The sequence below is a fragment of the Chiloscyllium plagiosum genome, chromosome 25, assembly GCF_004010195.1.
Source record: "Chiloscyllium plagiosum isolate BGI_BamShark_2017 chromosome 25, ASM401019v2, whole genome shotgun sequence".
Lineage (NCBI taxonomy): Eukaryota > Metazoa > Chordata > Chondrichthyes > Orectolobiformes > Hemiscylliidae > Chiloscyllium > Chiloscyllium plagiosum.
In genome coordinates this window covers 13,170,142-13,193,801 of record NC_057734.1, presented here as the reverse complement: position 1 = coordinate 13,193,801, position 23,660 = coordinate 13,170,142, and the positions used below count along the sequence as shown (strand labels likewise).

The following is a 23,660-nucleotide window of genomic DNA, read 5'->3' as shown; positions in this document are numbered from 1 at the left end:
GGTGTGCTTTCCTTTATTGGTCAGAGTATGGAGTACAGGAGTTGGGAGGTCATGCTGCAGCCGTACAGGACATTGGTTAGGCCACTGTTGGAATATTGCGTGCAATTCTGGTCTCCTTCCTATCCGAAAGATGTTGTGAAACTTGAAAGGGTTCAGAAAAGATCTACAAGGATGTTGCCAGGGTTGGAGGATCTGAGCTACAGTGAGTGGCCGAACAGGCCGTTTTCCCTGGATCATTGGAGGCTGAGGGGTGACCTTATAGAGGTTTACAAAATTATGAGGGGCATGGATAGGATAAATAGATAAAGTCTTTTCCCTGGGTTCGGGGAGTCCAGAACTAGAGGCATAGGTTTAGGGTGAGAGGGGAAAAGATATAAGACAGACCTAAGGGGCAACTTTTTCACGCAGAGGGTGGTACGTGTATGGAATGAGCTGCCAGAGGATGTGGTGGAGACTGGTACAATTGCAACATTTAAGAGGCATTTGGATGGGTATACGAATAGGAAGGGTTTGGAGGGATATGGGCTGGGTGCTGGCAGGTGGGATTAGATTGGGTTGGGATATCTGGTCAGCATGGACGGATTGGACCGAAGTGTCTGTTTCCATGCTGTACATCTCTGTGACTCTATTAGAAATGCCAAAGCCACCTCTGAACAACTGATTTCACACCTCACCCGAGCAACCATCAGAACTTGGAGTAGAAGTAGGCAATTCAGCCTTTTGAGCCTGCTCCGTCATTCAATATGATCATGGCCAAGCTCACTTTGGCCTCAACTCCACTTGCCTGCCCACTCTCCAAAACTCTTCAGCCCATAACTAATTAAAAACTTGTTTATCTCCTCAGATTTACTCAATGTCCCAGCATCCACCATACGTCAATTGACGATCCTTTGAAAGAAGTAATTTTGCCTCATCTGTTCTATGCTAGTCAGCCCTTATCCTAAAACCGTGACAACTCATTCTGAATGGTCCCACAAGAGGAAACATCCTCGCTATATCTACTTTGTCAACCACCTTTAATATCTATTATATCTCAATTAGATTTCCTCTCGTTCTTTTAAACTCCAGAAAGCTAAGGCCTAAACTGCTCAATCTCTCTTCACATGACAAACTCCTCATCTCTAGAAATAATCTAGTCAACCTCCTCTGAAACTACATTTCTCAAGTAAAAAGGCCAAAACTTTACACAGTACTCCCGAACCAAAATGTTTTCAACTGTGTTCTACTTGACTGCAAGATGTACTTCTGACCATGCAATCAGGTCATCACTAATATTGCTCCTTCGCAGTTTATTTGCTTCAACTATATTTTTATTACTATAAAAATATTTCAGCAAACCATTAGGTGGCTTCCTGCATTCTGTAAACTTAAGGACATCCTAAACTCTATGGGCTTGTGTCCTATCTCTCACCAAATCCAGTTCAATCCACACCTCTCCTGCTCGCAAACATACAATGGCTCCCTATTAAAATTTTAATCATTTTCAAATCCTTCCATGACCCTGATGCTCTGATTCATAATGTAGAAGAGTTAGAATCTTTTCCAGATCCACTGCTTTTTGATTATCTGCAATCCTGGATTTCCGCTTGAGCATCCCTGATTTTACTCACCACTATCTGTGATCATAATTTCAGGAATCAAAGTCCCCATTTCATTAACACCTTCCCTAGATTTCTGTCTCGTGATCTCTTTGAAGGTGGTTTTTGTCACCTACCCCAATACCTCCTGTATTGCATGGTGTCAAATTTTGTGAAACATCATGGAACATTTTACTATGCAAAGCACTTTGTAAAAATCAGCTGTTATTTTTACAGTTACAGGTTATTCTGGTATAATGCGTGTTTTATCAACTCGAATTGGCTATAATGCGACTCACAAATTAAGGACGCTGTTTGAATAACATGAACTTTCTACTGAATGGATATAGCAATTTTCTAGTGATCTTCTACAGCAGTTTTCTATCAAGTCTTCCCAGAATACAATTTCTATAGTGAGAGGTTGCAGAGGAACACAATTGTCATGTTCTAGCAGAATGACCTGTACATGGTTACTCTGCCTGCTCAGTGCTGTCATTATCTCTATAGCATCAACAGGCATTATCCCCTTGGTCTTCTGGGTGCTGGTCCTTTTGCAGTAATATGACCTTTGCTAAGTCATATTTTTCCTGCATACAACATGCAATGTCATTTCCTTTCACGTTGGTCCTTTTCTCTGCCTTGCAATCTTACATCTTAGTAAATGTGGGTGGGTCTGCTTTGTACCATGTTTACAGAAATGTGCAACTGAGAAAAGCTGAATCAACTCCACACTTCCACTTGCACATGAATTGTACTGTCAAGGCTCAACATAATTGAAGTTCCTGTGGCAGTTCAGTGCAACCACAGTCAGTATTTCCAAGAAGTAAAAACACTGACATTTTAATCTGATGTCCTAAAGAATGAAGCAAGATCCAACAATTGAAGGGAATACAGTTTTACTCAGAAGGCCACACTCTCCAAGTAACACCCTGTGGCCTGAAGTTAAGCTTTTTGTAGACAGCACAATCATCCTCATTTGCAGTTAGTCCACAATAATTCTGCCGATTCAAATTTTCATTGGGTCAGGGTTTCAAGAAATTCAGGTGATATGGCAAGAATGGTTTTTGGTTGAAGTCTACAGCATATGTCTCTTGCTCAAATGAGACATAGGAGGCAAGAAAACTTTTTAAAGTTGTGGGTCTCACCAAGATCTTGATAACTTTCTAGTTTTGCCTTCTAGCCCTAGATTAAAGCTTATGAACTCCATACTACCAATTATGTCTAGATATAATAAAGATCTTGATCATTTCTCATCTCAATCTCCTTTTCTCTGACAATAACTTTAGACATGTCATTTACATCACATTATTTAAACTAGGATTATTCTTGCTCCTCTTCGCTACAATCCATTAGATTATCTACAACATGGAAACACACCAAGTCCAGATCAACCCTCCAAACAGTAACCCACCCAGACCCATTCCCCTCCATTTAGCCCTGACTAATGCACCTAACAGAATGGGCAATTTAGCATGGCTAATTCACCTGACATACAAATCTTTGGATTGTGGGAGGAAACCAGAGCACCCGGAGGAAACCCACGCAGACAGGGAGAGAATGGGCAAACAGACAGTGGCCAGAGACTGGAATCGAACTTAGGTTCCTGGCACTGAGGGGCAGTAGTGCTAAACACCGAGCCATCTGGCTGATCAAGGCCCTTTGCCAAATACCTTCACACAATGATCTAATGAGTGCTCTGTAAAAGATGGTATTTCAATTTTCATAACAAAATAGACAAAATGAATTTGACAAACTTAGACTCGAAACGTCAGGTCTTTTCTCTCCTTACAGATGCTGCCAGACCTGCTGAGATTTTCCAGCATTTTCTCTTTTGGTTTTAGACAAAATGAATTGTTCCCCCTTGACAAAGTACAGAGTGATTAGGTGGAATAATTTAAGTTCAATTTCACATTTTTGGTTTTTAAATTTGAAATCTTTTTTTAACCTTAGCCCTGAAGTTTGCACATTAATTTTAAGATAATTTTAAATACTTAATTTAAATTTTAAATTTCCTTGCATCAGGTACAATTTTACATTAATCTGACCAAATTTAACTGGTTTCATAAATGCAAATCACTGGTGAATCTTGCCTGACAGCATAGCTTTGAGGGACTTTTATAAATTGCTCAGTACCTTATTCCACAAACCCTAGCAAAAACATGATATTTTCACTGTGTGTCTGATCCCTCTCATTCACATCTCCTGTTATCAAAATGTTTTCTGCATTTAAAGGCATCATATAGACAAAAAGCTTCCAAATCAGCATTACTAGAGTCTTACTAGTTGGGATATAGTCGCCCATCTTTAGTTGTACTATTGTGGCTGCACATTTGTCCTCAACATATTCATACCCAACATAGGCGCTATTTATGAAGGTCCAAGTTCAACTCTATCTTCGGCACAGCAGTCTCTGAGCGAGAACTTGTAAGTACAGGTAGATACATTAGAGGTCAATGAGGGATTGACAACATGTTTGTGCCTAGCTGCAATACTCCAAGCGCTGCCTTTTGGCTCAGTGACTGGCTAGATCCAGTAGTGAGATCCTGCATTCCTGATGAAGGGCTTTTGCCCGAAACGTCGATTCTCCTGCTCCTTGGATGCTGTCTGACCTGCTGTGCTTTTCCAGCACTACACTCTCGATTCTAATCTCCAGCATCTGCAGTCCTCACTTTCGCCTGGATCCAGTAGTGATACTTCCCCTCTCCTCCCTCAGGGTCCCTTAAGTTCAGGCCAGGTTATCACTGAATGTCAGTATTTCCCAGGCAGCCGGGGGGCTGTTTCCATATTTCAGACCCCCCAAGTAGTGGCGTGGCCTCAGTCTCCGCCTAATACCCGCACTGTACCCACCCCGTCTTCCCCGCCATACATCCATTCCCCCTTATACCCACCTTCGGGATGTCATGGTGATGGACGGAGGGCACTCCCTCCGACACTGGCCTGCCGGTTATTTTCTGCCTCCGCCGAAAGTTGGGGCCGCCGTAGCTTCTATAGGGCGAGGGGCCCGGACTCGAGCTCAGGCCGCTCTTCCCGCCCAGCGTCTCTCTCTCTCTCTCTCTCTCTTTCTTCCCGGCTGAGGAACTAACAGCGACTACGTCGCGGGGGGGGAAGAAGTCATCTCCGCCCAGCTCCTTCTCCCTCCCCGGCGACGACGACGCTGAAAATTCACGTCACTTGGTCCAACCGCGCACGGATATGACGCACGCATCAGCCTCCTCGCTGCAAGACTGGGCGTAGTTGTGGAACGCTGGGGCAGAGAATGTCAGGCGACACCCCGAAACGCTTTTGGTGCGCGTGCGTAAAACTTGCATTCTCCGTGCCCCCTTCGCGAAACCCAGTGACGTCATTCCACTCGTCCCGGTTTGGGCGCCGCCATGTTTTTTACTGGCAAGACAATGTGCGCTCGAGCAAGGTTTTTCCGCATGCGTATTGTGAGCGGCGTGCGGAGACAGTAGCCAGGAGAGGTTTATCGCATCGGAATCTGAGAGGGTTCAAAGGAAGCTCGATTAACAATAACTCAGGTCTTGACTGGTTTGAATTCATTTATTAACTGGATGTCGGGCTTAGAAACGATTTGGAGTAGAAGGATTTTCGGGGACGTGAGGAAAACAAGAGGAGGGGCGGCGGCGGGGGGCGGGGGTTCGAGAATGTTCTGGTGGTCAAGGCCGAAACCTTCAATAATGTTAAACAAAAACTGCGGATGTTGGAATCAAAAACAGCAAAAGCTGGAGAAGCTGAGCGGTTGTGGCAGCACCTATAGACACAGTTAAAAATCACAACGCCAAGTTATAGTCCAACAGGTTTATTTGGAGGGAGAAAAAAGCAGAGTTAACGTTTCCAATCGTCAGAATTAGTTTTGAAGATAAGTACTGTCTAGTTATGAAGAGTCGAAATCTTAACTCGGCTTCTCTTTCCATAGATGCTGTTAGACCTGCTGATTTTCTCTATGTATTTCTGGGTTTTTTTGCATTAGAAACCTTCAATCTGCCTGGACGGTTTGTTTTTGGGATCTGCTAGAGTACAGACCAGGCGGTGGAAGATTAGATTACATTACATTACATTACAGTGTGGAAACAGGCCCTTCGACCCAACAAGTCCACACCGACCCACCGAGGAAACCGGAGCACCCGGAGGAAACCCACGCAGACACGGGGAGAATGTGCAAACTCCACACAGACAGTCGCCTGAGGCGGGAATTGAACCCGGGTCTCTGGCGCTGTGAGGCAGCAGTGCTAACCACTGTGCCGCCCACAAGGTAGCAAATAGATTTTTTTTCCCCCCAGCTGCAGTAAATTTGATAGGCTGACAGTAAACTTGCCGCTTTCCATGCTGCAACTTTCCTGCAAATGCTACAATTTTACCACAACAAAGGGTTAGTAGATGGAATTTCCTATTGTAAACATTGCTGGAAGCCGAATCAATAAGAGTTGAAAGTAAAGTGGAGAAATTATATTTAAATGTATGTAAAAGTGGCAACTTAAAATAATTGAGAGAATTGCAGCAACCCCTTTATCTGCTGTGGTTCTGTTTGCCGAGCTGGAAATTTTTGTCGCAAACGTTTCGTCCCCTGTCTAGGTGACATCCTCAGTGCTTGGGAATCCTCCTGTGAAGCGCTTCTGTGGTGTCTCCTCCGGCATTTATAGTGGCCTGTCCCTGCCGCTTCTGGTTGTCAGTTTCAGCTGTCCTGGGTATCGGGTCCTTCGTTCTGGTGAGTTGTTGTCTGAGGGTGGCTGTTGGTTTGTGTGCTGTTATAACTGGGACAACGATAGCAACGAGCACCCGAGCTACAAATCTTCTCTCAAACTTTAAACCCCTTTATCAAATGGGGCTGAGCCTACTTTTACTATTTGGTTCAGGATTTGGGTGTGTATACAGCACAAATGAGGTGGACAAAAGGAACAAAAACACAACGCACCAGGGTCTGGCAATATTTGTGGAGAGAAAACAGTGTTTCAGTTCCGCAACTTATTGGAGCTAGGAAGAGAAAGGAGTTGATGTTCGTGGATGCGGATCGTTAGCTGTCTTCCTGTTTGTCCTGTTTTGGGAACAAAAACACAACGCACCAGGGTCTGGCAATATTTGTGGAGAGAAAACAGTGTTTCAGGTCCACAACTTATTGGAGCTAGGAAGAGAAAGGAGTAAATGATAAGTGGAGATGGAACCCAGAGAGCGCGAGAAAACATCTTTTGAGCAAATAAAGGAATGGATAATGGTCAGCCTGAAGATAGCTACTAATAGGGACCATTAGTGGGTGACAATATGTTGTTTGTGATGAAAGCAGCCAAAGGGATGACAAGGTGGTGGTGCAGGGAGGTGTGTAGAGAATATGGAAGAAGGTGCTCAGGCCCTAAGATTTTTGAATTTGATATTGAGTCCCGAAAGCTGCAGGTTTCCAGGTGGTGCTGAGCCTTGCTGGATTACTGCAGCAGGCTTGAGAAGAAATGTTGGCTAGGGAACGTTGTGTCTTGAAGCTCAGAGTCATTTTACAGACAGAACATAGAAGTTCCATAAAGTGATTGCGCAGTCATTCGTTTGTCTGCCCAACTGCTGTTCTCTCCCTGGGCTCCGTCTCTAACTATCATTTACTCCTCAGTCCCCATCTTCAGCATACATATCATCTTTTCCCTGAGACAACCAGTTCTGAAGATGGGTCATTTGAGTTGAAATGTTGACACTGTCTTTTTCTCCCCAGATGTTGCCAGATCTGCTGAACTTCTCCAGTAATTGCTGTTTTTTGTTTCATTTGCAGCAGGGTGACACGATGGCTCAATGATTGGCACTGCTGTCTCAGAGCACCATGGATCTGGGTTTGATTCCAGCCTCAGTGACTGCATGGAGTTTGCACCTTCTTCCTGTGTCTGTGTGGGTCTCCTCTGGGTGCTCTGGTTTCCTCCCACAGTCCAAAGATGTGCAGGATAGGTGGATTGGCCATGCTAAATTGTCCTATGGTTCTCAGGGATGTGTAGGCTAGGTGGATTAGCCATGGGAACATGCAGGGTTAAAGGGATCGGGTAGGGATCTGGGTGGGATGCTGTTGGAGTGTGGATGTGATGGGTGGAATGGCCTGCTTCTACACTAGGGATTCTATGATCTGCAGTTTTTTATTTTAACAAGGTAAGGGAGTTGGATAGCATTGAGGATATGTCTTTTGATTCCCAGAAGTTCAAAATGACATTTAAGACTCAAAATGGGTTCCATCAAGGGTATTTCTTGCATCTCCATGTGTCAAGTGGACTGATGGAGCTTGGCAAATTACTACGCTGGAGCTTTGTACATTCAACAATTAATTCCTATTTCTTTCTTATTAGAAATAACATTTCTTTTTAAAATTATGTGCCTTCATATCAGTTTAACAGTTCCAGTGTCATTTTTTCTAAATAAAGACTAATGACCTATTTTAGAAGTGGAATACTTTACAGTTATTTAACTTGTTCTCTTTTCTTTTAAACATGTATTATTTTGGCTATAAAATGACGTGTCCCTGTTTTGGAACAAAACAGCACACTATAGTTGGTCTTCAAGTACTTCAAGTTCTGCTTTGTCATTCTGCAGCATATGTTTTTCTTGCAGCCACTCTTATGTCCCTCTTCCAGCTTTTCAACTTCCTGCTTTACCCATTCTGGTTGGAATTGGTCCAACCTTTGTTTTACTGGAACTGTAAAAACATTCTCCAATTGGACATGGTGTTAGACTGCATCTGGAGTTCACTAAATTACTGTCTGAACACAGCACTGTCAGCCTTTTACAAGTTCTTCTCTATGAAGCATATGCTGATGAAGTTTTGAACTGAGGTTTAGGCTGTTCATTTTCATGTTTACCTCCTCTCCTAACAGTATACTTTGCAGTTTCTGTTTTGTGTACCTTATAGATTGTCATGTTATGCCCTGCTCAGTTTTGAAACTTTTCAACATTTTTTTGTTTTAAATCTTCATTCTGAAATGTGAGTTTCTGGTAATCTGCCCGAATTTTCTGAATAGCTCTCTCTCCTTTCTCAGTTCATAGCTTTGTTTTTCCAGTCTGACGTGGGGCATTCTTTCATAAGTCTTTTTCCAGTACAATAATGACCATATCAGTCCCTGCTCTCATCCAGAATGGTAAAAGTTAATCAATTTTGCTTCCAACTCAACTTCACCTGGCCCATCTCTAGCTCTTCCCTTAATCCTTGACTTCTCTGCCACCTTTTGTAGTGATAAACTTTACTAATGTTTACAAACACACCAACCCCCATAGCAACCTCAGCTATACTTCCTCTCGCTAATCTGAAGGAGCTATTCCCTCTGTGACATCCTAGCATTCCTCTGTTACCCCCAACACGCCATCTCCCTCTTGTAGCACCTTTCTATACTATCGCAGGAGATGCAATCCATTTCCCTTTATCTCAACCCTCCCACTGTCCAAAGCCCATAACATTTCTTCCAGGAGATGCAAAAATTTATTTGTGCTTTTTTCAATCTTTTACTGTCTTCAATGCTTATAATGTAGTCTCCCCTTCACTGGAGATAATGCTTTGCAGAACACAACTCAGATTGCAGGCGTGAACCCAATCTCCTGTCACTTGACATTTTAGGACACCATCTAGCTCTTAAAATCATTTTTTTGCCCTCGGCTTGCTGCAGTGTCTGAGTGAAGCCCATTGCAAACTGAAGCATTGTCTATTTAGGCCTAAAGAAGAGTCACTGGGCAATTTTCTCTTCACAGGTGCTGCCAGACGTCCTGTGTTTCTCTAGCCATTTCTGTTTTTTGTTTGTTTTTGATCTCCAGCATCTGGAGGTCTTTGTTTTATTCTCTTTAGGCCTTCTGGGCTCAACATTGAGTTGAACAATTTCAGACCAAGAACTCTGCCCTCCATTTTGTTTCCTTTGCCTGTCTCCCCATTCCCAGTGTTTGGTTTTCTTGGCTTTGTATCCGTTGCTAATCTTTATTCTGCTCTTAACAGCTATTGTTAACACCTAATCTGGTCCTGTCTCTCTCTACAAAATGAGTACTCAGTTTGCTGTTTGTTCTGTGATGCTAATCTCTCTCTCTCTCCTCTCCTCTCTCTCTTTCTCGCTGTCCCTTTCACTCGTGCGCCCATGCTCTCTCTCCCTTAAATTCCACCTGCTTCTCGTTTTTTTTGCCTCCACCTCCACCACCACCATTTTCTACACCTTCATATTTCCACCTCTCTTTACCCAAAAGCTTTGGTATTGGAAAAGCACAGCCGGTTGGGCAGCATCCGAAGAGCAGAAGAGTCGATTTTTCAAGCATAAGCTCTTCATCAGGAGTCGGCAGGGGGAAGGGGTGGAAATGATGCGGGCTGATAGATAAGTTGGCGGTGGTGCTGCTGAGAGATAAACTAGTGGAGCTGGGGAACAAAGGTAGCTGGGAATGGATAGTTAGATCAAGGTGGGGGGTGATGGTGATAGGTCAGAGTAGAGGGTGGAGTGAATAGGTGGGAAGGAAGATGGACAGGTAGCACAGTTCGAGGGCAGTGCTGAGTTGGAGGGTTGAATCTGGGATAAGGTGGGTGGAGGGGAGACGAGGAGACTGGTAATATCAACATTGATCCCGTGTGAATGGAGGGTCCCAAGGCAGAAGATGAGGCTTTCTTCCTCCAGACACTGGGTGGCTAGAATTTGGCGGTGGAGGAGGCCCAGGGCTTGCATGTCCTTGGCGGAATGGGAGGGGGTGTTGAAGCGTTTGGCCACAGAGTGGTGGGGTTGTTTAGTCCTGTATCCCAGAGATGTTCTTTGATACGTTTCACAAGTTGGTGTCCTGTCTCCCCAATGTAGAAGAGACCACATCGGGAACAATGGACACAGTAGATGACGTGTGAAGGTATACCACCCTCTTGAACTGCCCTAGCTGTCCATCTTCCTTCCCACTTATCCACCATCCAACCTATCACCATCATTTACTTAACGCATTCCCAGCTGGCTTCCCCCAGGCTCACCTCCCCTTCCTCTCCCCCCTCCCATTTTTCTCTCAGCACCCTTGGGGCACCCCCCACATTCCTGATGGAGAGCTAATGCTCGAATGTTGACTTTCCTGCTCCTCAGATGCTGCCTGACTGGCTGTGCTTTTCCAGCACCACACTCTTCGACTCTGATCTGTAGCATCTGCAGTCCTCACTTTCTCCCACCTCTCTCTACTTCCAAACAAGTTATGTTGGACTTGAACTGTTAATTCTGATTCTCCCTCAACAAAAGCTGCTATACCTGATGAGCATCTTCAGGACCTCCTTTTTATTACTGAGTTTGTAACCCATTCATTTGTCTTTGAATGCTATCACTCATAATGATGGAATTTACCCAGTAGGTAAACTGGCAATCACTTTCTTGCTTCTGCTTAAAATGTGCTTTACATTGTGTTTACAGCATTCAACTGAGTGCCATCTCATTCATCTTGAGTTTTGCTGAGATGTAATTAACTATGCTGGCAAGCAGGGCATTCCATGCCCTTACCACTCTGGGTAAAGAACCTGCCTCTGACATCTGTTTTAAATATATCACCCCTCAATTTGTAGTTATGCCCCCTCGTACAAGCTGATGTCATCGTCCTAGGAAAAAGTCTTTCACTGTCTATCCTATCTAATCCTCTGATTATCTTGTATGTCTCTATCAAATCCCATCTGAGCCTCCTTCTTTCCAATGAGAACAGATCCAAGTCTCTCAAGAGTTTCCCTCCAGACCAGGCAACATCCTGGTAAACCTGATTACAACTGCTCAGCTTTGGAATAGCAGGATCATCTATTTCCATTATGCTAACATCTTTTCCTTTGTGTTTCTTTTAACTTGAGATGTGCCTGACTGTAAGTTTCAGTTTCCCAATATTCCATTAGCCTGACATAGTTTGGTTTTAAAGACCCTTTCCTTGGAACCATTCTCTTCCAAATTTTCAAGAAGAAACTATGATGTAGTTTAAGCAGGTTGCTCTGTTCTCTGGTAGTAACTTTCAACTTCAGATTTATGATTATAGATTTATTTCTCAACTCCTTTTTGTGCACATTCCTTTTTTCTGTGAACTGTCAGATCCACTAATTTTACACATTTGTGTGGTTCCTAAGTTGATTATATTCTCAAGCATGCTGTTTTCCCTGGAGCGTCGGAGATTGAGGGGTGACCTTATAGAGGTTTACAAAATTATGAGGGGCATGGATAGGATAAATAGGCAAAGTCTTTTCCCTGGGGTCGGGGAGTCCAGAACTAGAGGGCATAGGTTTAGCGTGAGAGGGGAAAGATATAAAAGAGACCTAAGGGGCAACTTTTTCAAGCAGAGGGTGGTACGTATATGGAATGAGCTGCCAGAGGATGTGGTGGAGGCTGGTACAATTGTAACATTTAAGAGGCATTTGGATGGGTATATGAATAGGAAGGGTTTGGAGGGATATGGGCCGGGTGCTGGCAGGTGGGACGAGCTTGGGTTGGGATATCTGGTTGGCATGGACTGGTTGGACCGAAGGGTCTGTTTCCATGCTGTACATCTGTATGACTCTATGACCTTGTTATCTTCTAGGGTATGGACAGTTTATTTTACTGAGCCATTGATAACTCCTTTACCAAATCTTTGTTCTGTCCTCCAGAAAAGCCAATGAGTTGATTGGGAATGTTCAGTATGTTAGGTTTTATTTGTAGAGGGATTGTGTTCCGGATCCGTAATATCATGCTGCGACTATACAAAATGCTAGTGCGGCCGCACTTGGAATATTGTGTACAGTCCAGATCACCCCATTATAGGAAGAATGTTGAAGCATTGGAGAAGGTGCAGAGGAGGTTTACAAGGATGTTGCCTGGTCTGGAGGGAAGCTCTTGAGAGTGTCTTTGTGAATGGGGGATTGATATGAGAGGGATGTTGAGATAACATTCTAGGGAGCAATAATTGGTCTTTTCAAAATTTAAAAGTTGACTTTTGCATTAAAAGTTGATTAATTCTGATCTATGAAAGTACTTAAAATGAATTTCAGACATTTGAATACAAAATTGGCTCAAAGTAAGAGCTGGAGGATTGCTTTTTGAATTGTAGACCTGTGACCAGTGGTGTGCCACAAGTATTAGTGCTGGGTTCACTGCTTTTTGTTATTTTATCTAAAAGACTTAGATGTGAATAAACAATGTGAATGGGCTGAGGAATGGCAGGTGGAGTTTAATTTAGATAAACATGAGTTACTGCATTTTGGAAAGGTCCTGGGAGTGTTGCCAAACAAAGAGTCCTCGAGGTGCAGGTTCGTAGTTCCTTGAAAGTGAAGTTGCAGGTAGATAGGATAGTGAAGAAGGTGTTTGGTATGCTTGCCTTTATTGGTTGAGTTTAGGATTTAGGCGGTCATATTATGGCTGTTAGGCATTCGATATTGCATTCAGTTTTGGTCTCCTTGCTACAAGAAAGATGTTATGAAACTTGAAAGGGTTCAGAAAAAATGTACAACAATGTTGCTAGGACTGAAGGGTTTGAGCTTATCAGGAGAAGCTGGGGCTGTTTTCCCTGGAGTGTCAGAGACTGAGATGTTTATAAAATCATGAGGGGCAAGGATAAGGTGAATAACCAAGGTCTTTTCCCCACAGTAGGAGAGTCAAACTAGGGGGCATATGTTCAAGGGGAGAGGTTTAAAAGGGACCTAAGGGGCAACTTTTTCATGCACAGTGTGGAGCATGTATGAAGTGAGCCACCAGAGGAAGTGGTGAAGGCTGGTACAATATTAAAAGGTATCTGGATGGGTACATAAATAGGAAGAGTTTACAGGAGTATATCCGAAAACTTGCAAATGGGACTAGATTAATGGATATCTTGTTGGGCATGGAAAAGTTGGATTGTAGAGTCTGTTTCTGTGCTGTACATCTGAGACAATCACTTTTAATGTAAAAGTACAAGTCTTTCAGCAGGATCATTGCACAATGCTTTAAAAACACCATGAATAGTTCTGCCTTTAACAGTTGGGTTTCCTCTTTTGTCTTTCATGGACTTATCTTTATTTGCCTTCACTATAATTGAATGATTGAGCATAATTATTTCTTGTTAAAAATCCCTATTTTCACTTCCCTCTTGAATTTTTTTGAGCAATTAGCTTTTACTAATTTTCAAGATTTGAAGCTACATATGGCTATCTTGATAACGTTTATTATTTAACAAACCAAGAGAAAAATTATGTTTTTTTAGAAACCTGCTACAGTTGCTTGCACAATTTTCCATGTTCACAGTACCTCAAAGAAGTGGAACTCTTCTCATGTTTCCAAAGATTGAGGTTTGAGTTCTTGTGCACTATCTGGTCCAGAGGATTAAACAAATCACCAAGAAGTGGAAAAGCAAAATTATTCAAATGCTTGCAGATGCATGAGTTATAGACTTGTGAAGTGTACCGCTCATGTCACCATTTCAATTTTTCATAAATGTCATTTCTCGGAGCATGAGTATCAATGGATACTGTAGACTAAAGGGAATTATACCTTTTACTTGGTTAGAGCTACTGAGCATGTGCAAAGGGATTTAAGTCATACTGATGTCCAATTACGTAGAGCCGAGGACTATAGGGTTCCAAATAAGAACATCCTCTTTCTTAACATCCCCTGTACGTTGTCATGTTCAATAAAACCTGTTAGTGTTTATTTCCATATGTAGATTTAATCGTACTAGAGAAGTATACTGTACCGGAGGGGGCAACTTGGCTATCGTATCTTTGCTGGCTTTTTGAGTGAATTGTCCAATTAGTCCCACTCTTTGGTCTTTCCCTACAAAAAGTTTTTTTTTATAAGTGCATATTCAATTCTCTTTATGATATAAAAGATGCTATCCCTTTAAGCACATATCCCAACTTTCTAATTTGGCAAAGAAAGAATCTTTCACTTGCACCCTCTTGTTTGGAAAGCAAACATAAGAATAAAAATAAATTCTCATAATACCTGCTACTCTGGATTGTCACACCCAGAAAGCAATTCTGAAATGTTATACTTGTTTCTCAGTCATTTCTGCTTTGCTGTTCCCATCTTCCAATATACTCCATGTCCAAACTTGAAATTGGACCATCACAACTGTAGTATAAATGAGCTAGGCCACAAGTAATATTAAAAATTTGACTTCTGGCATGTGGCATTTTCTAATTTTATAACTCTTTGGTGACCCCATTTCAAACACCATTTTCTGTCCTAGGCACTATGCCTTAGGAAAATTTACATTGATTTTAGGGTGGATGTGGTGCAGATTCTCCAGATTTGTGCAGGAACAGAAAGAGTTGTATTTGGAAGACAGGTTGCATAGTGCAGGCTTTTATTACCTTGAGTGCCAAAGATGAATGGATTTTCTAATTAATGTGTTTAAAATGGTTAAAGACTTCAATAGGGTAAATAGAATTTTTTTTCCCTGATGTGGAATCCAGAACAAGGGGTAGAACCTTAAAATCAGAGCCATGTTCTTCAGGATGTCGTCAGGAAGCAGTTCTTCATGAAAATAATAGTTGACATATGGAAGTCTTTCCCCTATCAGCAGTTGTTTGTGGGATGATATGCTGAAAATGCCCCAAAATAGATTGTTTTTTAAAAATTAGTTAGACGTTTTTAGTATTCAGAGTTGCAGAACCAAGATGGATAGATGCTTAAGTGTGGATGAGCTAGAAATTCGCTGAAGGGTGGCTTAGAATGCATACTTCTGTTCCTATATAGCATCCTAATTAAAAAATAGACTCAGGTTGCAACAATAAAGGAGATTCATTTCCTTCTGCTGTCTCTAACTAAGGCTTTAGTAAGTGAAATATTGCCAGGCTTCAAGAACACTCATTTGGCTTCAAGATCAGATAACGAAAAAGTATATTGACACATTTAATATGCATCTTAGACTTTTTGCCTTCATATCTGATTGTTGACCACATCAAAGTTAAACCTGGGAACTTAGTGTGAAGAGCATCAAAGATGCAAAGGTTCAATTCATACTTCTAACGTACTGTTGGGTGTTGAGTTCCATCACATCACAGAATGCAAGTTTATTTCAGAAACACATTACAAGATCCAATGGAGACATTAAAGTTGCAACCATCTGAGATTCTTGTTGGAGCCGTGTCAAGTAGAGATTCAAAAGAAGTATTCAAAGTCAAGAAGGGTTTTTATTGATCAAATGAGGAAAAACTATTCCTGAAATAACTCCACAGAGGCCAGTATCTTGTCACCAAGTCCCCCTTTATTTACATGTGGAGAATCCTTGACGCTGATCCAGCTTCCCACCGTGGGCGGCACAGTGGTTAGCACTGCTGCCTCGCAGCGCCAGAGACCCGGGTTCAATTCCCGCCTCAGGCGACTGACTGTGTGGAGTTTGCACGTTTTCCCCATGTCTGCGTGGGTTTCCTCCGAGTGCGCCGGTTTCCTCCCACAGTCCAAAGATGTGCAGGTCAGGTGAATTGGCCATACTAAATTGCCCGTAGTGTTAGGTAAGGGGCAAATGTAGGGGCATGGGTGGGTTGCGCTTCGGCGGGGCGGTGTGGACTTGTTGGGCCGAAGGGCCTGTTTCCACACTGTAAGTAATCTAATCTAATAGTAGGCCAGTATCTTGTCACCACGTCACTCTTTATTTACATGTGGAGAATCCTTGACGCTGATCCAGCTTTCAATGAACAGAACCTCTGACATTCTTATTTATATCCGTCCCCTCGGACTCCCTGATTGGGGCTGTTAATCTGATCTAATCGGGGAACTCATGCGAAGTCCACCTGGCTGACCTCATGACAAGCACTACATTCCTCCCCTTCTGAGTTCAAAGACGTAGGCCTTTTTTTTATTTGTAGCTTGTCCTGAGGTGTTATAGCACCTGGTCAAATTCCTCCAACTCTGCCTCTGATATGGGTGGCGTGTAACGCACATTAGTTTGTCTCTTGCCCTTGGGGTGTCTCAGAAGAAATTCACTCCCCTCTTCAGGTGACAAAGATGTTAAGGCTATGTCCATCTCAGATTGAGGCAGTTTCAACTCTTGATGGAGAGAGAGAGAGAGAATCCACAGGTTCTGGAGCAGGGGGAAAGACAGTCGAGGAACTGGACACATTTGCTCACGTGCAGTTTGCAAGTTTTTAAGCTTTGACGTGGTCTGCATACATGTTCAGGACTGTCACACCACCAAAATTTTGAATCTGCTTTTCTCTTAATTGCCACTGAAATGCCTCCACAGAGACTGGTATCCCATTACCAAGTCATCCTTTTATTTACACATGGAAAATCCTTGACACTGATTCAGCTTCCTCAGAGCCAGCTCTGAGTAAACAGAACCTCTGACACTCGTGTTTTTTTCTGTCAACTGATGCTCTCTAATTGAACCAGATTAACCGCCCCAATCAGGGAACTCTTATTCTATGAGGTCGACCTTGTACAATCAATACAGATCCCAGAGGCCTAAAGGCCAATGAACCGATGACACAAACGTAAGATAATTGGGGGTAAATGAGAAGAAATCTTCATTTTATTCAGGAACTTATGATCTAGGCACACTACCTGAAGGGGAGGTGGATTCAGATTCAGGAAAAATTTCAAAGGGGAAGTAGGCAAATTGTTTAAATTTAGGAAATAATGCAGTGTTCTGTGGACTGGAACTATTGGCTAGCTCTTTCAAAGAGTTAGCACAGACACAGTGGTCCAAATAGCCTCCCATGTTTCATGATACTATTTGGTTTACCTTAGGTGACGTGATCTGAAATTACTTTATTTGTCCTGATGGTGGAGATGGTGCTTCTTAATCTTGCAGTCTTATAGGCATGGAGAAGTACAGAGTTAGAAAGATCTGGCATTAAGAACAATTTTGTAATATCTTCAGCAAATTATGAAAAGAGAATTGTCTTCCGAACATAAAATGTAAGGTTTTCATTCTGATGAGTTTAAAGGGGAACCTCCACTGTCAAAAAAATTTTTTGAGCAATTTATTTTTATTTAAAGGGGAAGTGTTCTTCATGGGTAAGTACTTTTAAAGTGAAGAATTTCCCTGTACACTCTAAATACACAGATAAATAAAACACTAGGGGAAAAATTGGCTTTTAGTGATGTTAAAATGAGTGATATTGCATTAGTTGCTCAACAGGAGAGTTTGAGAACAGGCAACAAATTCAAGATGTTTGTTTCATGATGTCACTCAAAGTCCAAATCAACACAGTCTCTTGACAGCTTAGAATAGACTGCCTTTTAAGCCCAGCTTCATGACCATTTAACAGTTTTTCCCATTTCAAAGCACCAAAACACTAGAACGCTGCTGAACTGAAAATATGTCTTTTGATCTTAGATGCTAATCTCCTGGAATATACTATTGCTTCCTAAATCTGTACCCATCTTTATTATAACTCAAATGCTTGAGTCCCTAACAACAGATTTTCAATTATGCTACTGAAGCAAAAAAGTGCAAATAAAATAGATACTGACTGTGAAAAACATAAATGTAGCCCCCTCCACATTCTTGATATGTCTGCAGTGTTTGATATGTTTGACCACATCGTCCTACCTCAAAGTCTCACTGTCACAATCTAGTTGGGTGTGAATGTTTTTATTTGTTCATAGCCGGAGAACACCAGCAATAGCTTCTCTTCCTATTCCCTTACCATTAGTTCTGGTGTCTCCCAAGAATCTATCGTTGTGCTCCCATCCTATTTCTGACCTACATGCTGCCTTTATCTATCTCAAACCCTGCATTTTATTTTCTGAATTGTTGGATTGCTCTCCAACATCCAGTATGGATGAGCAGAAATTTCCTCTGACTAAACAATGGGAAGAACTATACTATTGTGTTCCGTTCCCACCCTGAAATTCTGTTCCCTAACCTCTAAATCCATCCATCTCCCTGGCAACTACCTGAACATAAACCAGATTGTTTATGACTCTACTTCTGTATTTGACCCCAAGATAAACTTCTGTTCTAATAACCATGGCATCACTAAAACCACCCACTTCCAATTCCTTGCCATCGTTTGATTTCACACCTACCCACTTGCCTCCAACATTCAAGGAGTTGGACACCATTCAGGACAAAGCAGTCCACTTGATTGGCACCACATCTGTATCCCTTCATTGGCTCATTCCTGATGAAGGGCGTGTGCCTGAAAAGTTGATTCTCCTGCTCCTCGGATGCTGTCTGACTTGCTGTGCTTTTCCAGCACCACACTCTCGACCACATCTGTAAACGTTAACTCCCTTCACTACTGATACTCAGGGACAGAAGTATATACCTGTACAAAGGTACACAGAAAAGCACCAATGTTCCTTAAACGGTACCACCCACACCTCCAACCACGACAACTGAGCTGAACGAACAGCTTGCATAGATTCACTTGATCTGAAAATTTCTTTTCTAGTCATTCATTAAACCTGATTTGGAATTTTATTGTTGTTCCTTCAGTGTTACAGGACCAAAATCCTGGATTTCCCTCCTTCGTAGCACTGTACCTACAGCAAATGGACTGAAGAGGTTCAAGAATACAGCTCACCACCAATTAGGGATGAGCCATAATAACTGGCCTAGTTATGCTGACATCCAGTGAACAAATTGGAAAAAAAAATACGGCTGTGAATGGTGGTAGGCAATGATAAGCACACTAAAGGAGAAGTCTCCACTCTCAATAACTGGGAGGTCCACCACATTAATTCAGAAGACAAAGCTGAAGCATTAGCAAGCATCTTTAGCCAGAGGTGCTCAGCAGATGATCAATCTTGACCTTCACTTGGGCATCCCAGTATCACAGATGCTAGTGATATCAAGAATGTATTGAATAATACATGGCTATTGGTTTTGAAACATTTTGAAGACTTATGCTACATACCTAATCATGTCCTTAACCAAGCAGTCCCAGTACAGTTAGAACACTGGCATTTAGCTGAGAATGTAGAAAGGGGCCTAAATATGTCCTGTGTGCAAAATGTACCTTAGCCACAGGCTTCACTGCAAGGTTTTCTCAGAATAATGACTTAGGTCAAACAATGTACAGCTGCTTTATCAATGATCTTCACTGTAAGCTCCGATGTGGGGATGTTTATTGTGCACTCAATGAGCAGTGATTAACGCTGAAACCACTTCAATGCCAGGCAGTGCCCATCTCTTAATAAGAAAAAATCTGATATTCAGTCGTGTTGCTGAATCCTGAAATATCAAATTTTGGCTGTTAGCATTCACCAGAACGCTGCAGATGCTAGAAATCAGCCATATAAATACTATGTACACAACAGCGAGTTAGAGGTTGGGAATTTTTTAGTGAGTAACTCACCTTCTTCCACCTTAAATCCTGTCTACTATCTACCAGGTACAAATCAGGAGTGAGATGTAATACTTTCTACATGCCTGGATGAGTGTAATTCCAATAACACTCCAGATAGTCACTATCCATCAGCCCACTTGCTTGCCACCACATCTAACAGTTCCAATATTCACGCCCTTCACCACTGATGCACAGTGAAATACCACATGCAACACACCCCTACAAGCCATACAACATCCTGACTTGGAAATGCATTGCTGTTCCTTGACAGTCACTTCCAAAATTGTGGAAATTGTTTTCTCACAGAATTGAGAGTGTACTTAACCACTTAGAATGCATCAGTTCAAGAGGAAGGTCATCTCTGTCTAAGGGCAATCAAGAATCAACAGTGGCGCCCACATCCTGTGAATTTTAAGAAGTTGTCTCAGATGTACACTTTAAAATTGAACATCTCTGAATTAACTAAATAACTGAACTGAACACATTGACAAGTTGTCCAATGTTTAAGCAAAAACAGCACCTATGGAGAAAGAAAAAAGCTAACATTTCAGGAATAGCTATTCACCATCACCCATTATGACAAAGTAGTCTAGATGAAACACTAATTACTATATTTCTCCACAGATGCTACCTGATGTGCTGACCGATTCAGTGTTCTGTGTGTTTGTTTCAGATTTCTAGCATCTGCAGCATTTTTGTTTGGCCAACATTGACAACTCTGAGAAAAAAGTTCTGGTTAAATTGCCCCTTACCCATCCCACCTTGTCAAAACTGACAATTGAAAGGCTGCTGATGTGGACAGTTGAATAAGTTCCTTCAGAACACTCCTAACTTAACAGCGCTGCATGTAGGACTGGTTTGTGCTTGTTGGTTAAACCATAATGTCATACTTGTGTGATCGTTTGCTTTCTCACACAACTATATCATTCTCATCCCTGTAATCATTTAATAGATTAAAGCAAATTGTGTCAAAATATTTTTCTTTTGTGGGCCTGTTTGATGTCCACTAGCATTGCAGGCAATGTTTCATCTTGTGGAAGAATCCAGAAGCAGAACATATAATCTGAGTAACGAGTCACTCCGTAAGGACAGTGAAGAGGGAGACAGCAGTGTTTCCAGCACCCACTCAGTTTCAAAGCTTGGCATGAGACTGAGGAATACTATGTTCAAGCTTCTTTCTTTACTCAGAGGCGAATAAGTCTTTGGAATTCTTTACTAAACAGTTGTAACAGTCCTCTGCCATAAAGTATGTTCAAGGCTGAGTTGGAAAGATGTTTAATGTAAAGGAATCAAGGGTTATGGGGATAAGGCAGGAGCCTATGCATCAGAAGAAATTATAATTAAGAGAGATGACAAACAGGATGCTAACCTGCTCCATGATCCTATAAAGGCCAAAACTATCCTAGTATCTCTGCTTGTCCTGATCATCAAGCTAACCTTCACCAGTTTTTGCTTTCTTCAGATTAAATATTCTGGATTGGGGATGCCAATAGAGTGTGAAATTTTCCAGATTCAATGAGAAGTAACAGTCTTGGAAGTTATTAATGCAGAAAAGACATTGGGTGTGAAAGACAAGCAATATATGCAATAAGATCCATCTCCAATCAGGATGAAAGGATGGTCTGAATCATTAAGGACATACCTGTTGCTATTAGAGAGTACCCTATCCAGCACTGAAGGGATCGCCAAATTACTTAGAAAGGAACCAATATCATTGTTCTCAAGGAGATGAGAAAGAATGATGCTCAAGCATACTCTTGCAAACAGTCAAGAAATTGAATCTAATTTGAGGGAGGCAATGAAAGTGCTCTTCTGGCAACAAAACTAATGATCACATCACATATTAAAATGCTTCTAACGAATACCAAACCAAGCAAGCTAAAGAATCTCTCAGGACTCATAACACCCAGACTGTACATGGATGATGCTTGGAGTTGACTTTACTCTTGCAGGAAGTGATGATCTTTAAACCACTGATTACCAACTATGAGAAGTGAGAGCAGCTGACAATACAGCTACCAGTGAGAATGTGGAATGCCTGAACACAGACACAGACATTGTGATGAGTAACAATAACCTTAACTCATTAATGAAGAATTCAGCTGTTTTACAAATAACTGAGAAATTCAACACCATACATCATTTCCATACTATCAACAGTTAAATGTGAATGTAAAGGCAGTGAAAATCACCAGAGATACCAAAATAATTGAGTACATTTCTCTGTCCTCTGACTGATGGATATTATAATCCGCTACAATAGACTGTACAGTTACAAAGCTTTCTTTCAATGTCCTGTGGATTCCTCCACCTGAGCCACCATCTACACCACCAGCTCACTCCCAGCGGCTGATGCTTTGGAAACACTCCTGTTAAAAACAGAGGTCTTGTATCTTCAGGCTTGTCAGATGTGGCGCACTACAGCCTGACTTATGGAAACCCCTATATTTGCCCTCATAAATAGCAGCAGCTCCTCTTGCTCCCTTGTGCTCTGTTAGTTACCCAAGTACATTTTCCTCTGAGTCGAAGAATGTGGTGCTGGAAAATCAGTCAAGGACTCTGCTAAGTAGTTCACAAATCAATAAATCTGTGCATTATTTTTCATATCGACTGGATGCTACACTGCTACTACAACTCTCACTTTTGTGACATCCTTTCATTGTCACTACATTACCTATGTACGTGACTTCAGTGCATCTTTTTCCTTGTTCCAATTCAGGTTCCGCCAGTGAGCTCTCTCCAGCAGTGTCACTAGATTCTGAGGGTGAGTATCATTCCATCAAACAGCTTGACTTTACCATCAAAGGTTTCATTTTTGGCTCAACATCTTGAGTCACTTTTCACATGTCTGTGAAGCACTGATGTCTAGCTGACACGTCACAGTCACTTGATGCTCTCCTCTGTTGTTCTTTGCATGAGCCTGGATGATCATGTAGTCACTGCACAGACATTGGTCGGTGATCTTGTGATCCATCACACTTTTTGTGTTCAGGACCAAGAGGAGGGACTTTTCCCCTATGGGCAGCTCAAAATGATGGATTTATAAAGGTTTACAAAAAATGGACAATAAGTTAGGCATATTGGGAAATTGAGAGAAGCCTTGACCAAAGTGGTTGTGCTAGTAAACATGCTGCAGAATCCAGACAGGCTGCAGCTACAGACAGGCAACATGTAATTAACCCAACAGCTGCAGACAATACAATATGCAGTTGAATTTGTATTGAATGAATCAACCTGAATGCCACCCCCAGGACAATCAGAACTTTTGAGTTGTTTACCAGACAAAAGGGTGGCTCACATCCTTATTTAGAGAGGGCTACGTGACCTATGAGCACTGAACATCTCCATGAATGGATGTCCAAGGACCACCCTGCGATTGACATGTCAACGCCTGGTTCAATCTGATCGATCTGTTGGAAGACACTAAAGGCCCTCCCAAAAGAGTGCGAACAACTATGAAGTTTAAGAATCTGTGCAACACCATCCTCAGCATCAGTAACTTGAAACCAACCACTGTGAAGAGAAGACACCCCTGGGACCACAGGGTGAAGATGATCAGATGATCATCTCGTGGATCAAGACCAAGATCTAGTGTCATAGTGTATAATTATCCAGAGTTAAGTTAAAGCCCAAGGTATTTGATTAGATTTATAGTGTATTTTGTTATTATTATATTAATTGTGCTAAATAAATAAATATAATTTATTATTAATAAGAGTTGACTTGCAGTTTCTTTGCTAGGTATAAGAATTAAAACACAGTGTAGCAGGCATAACATCTCTGTAATCATCACTTTGACAATCACAACCATTTATCACCTTGAGATTGAATGGTGCCAATCTGTCATTAATGATTTATTACAATCATCACCCAACATCTCTCAGTGGCTTCCCACCTTTAAGGGATTGCTTTGC

The 23,660-nt window shown here is 42.0% G+C and overlaps 1 protein-coding gene and 1 long non-coding RNA gene across 3 annotated transcripts in view; one reads left to right on the top strand and one right to left on the bottom strand.

Annotated features, from left to right (window-relative positions):
• ptpn11a (protein tyrosine phosphatase non-receptor type 11a) overlaps positions 1–4,717 on the bottom strand; it is a 58,078-nt gene extending 53,361 nt beyond the window's left edge. For both annotated transcript variants that reach the window (XR_006315360.1, XM_043715532.1), the window contains exon 1: positions 4,466–4,717. Coding sequence is in view for 1 of the 2 variants with exons in the window: in XM_043715532.1 (XP_043571467.1) it covers positions 4,466–4,479 (14 nt within the window). In the remaining variant the exon portion in view is untranslated. The remainder of the gene's footprint in view (positions 1–4,465) is intronic.
• A 192-nt stretch (positions 4,718–4,909) lies between these two features.
• On the top strand, positions 4,910–23,438 carry LOC122562578. Its single transcript, XR_006315361.1, has 3 exons — positions 4,910–5,095; positions 7,324–7,411; positions 18,894–23,438. It is a non-coding gene; the product is annotated as an uncharacterized LOC122562578 (long non-coding RNA).
• The last annotated feature ends 222 nt before the right edge of the window (positions 23,439–23,660 follow it).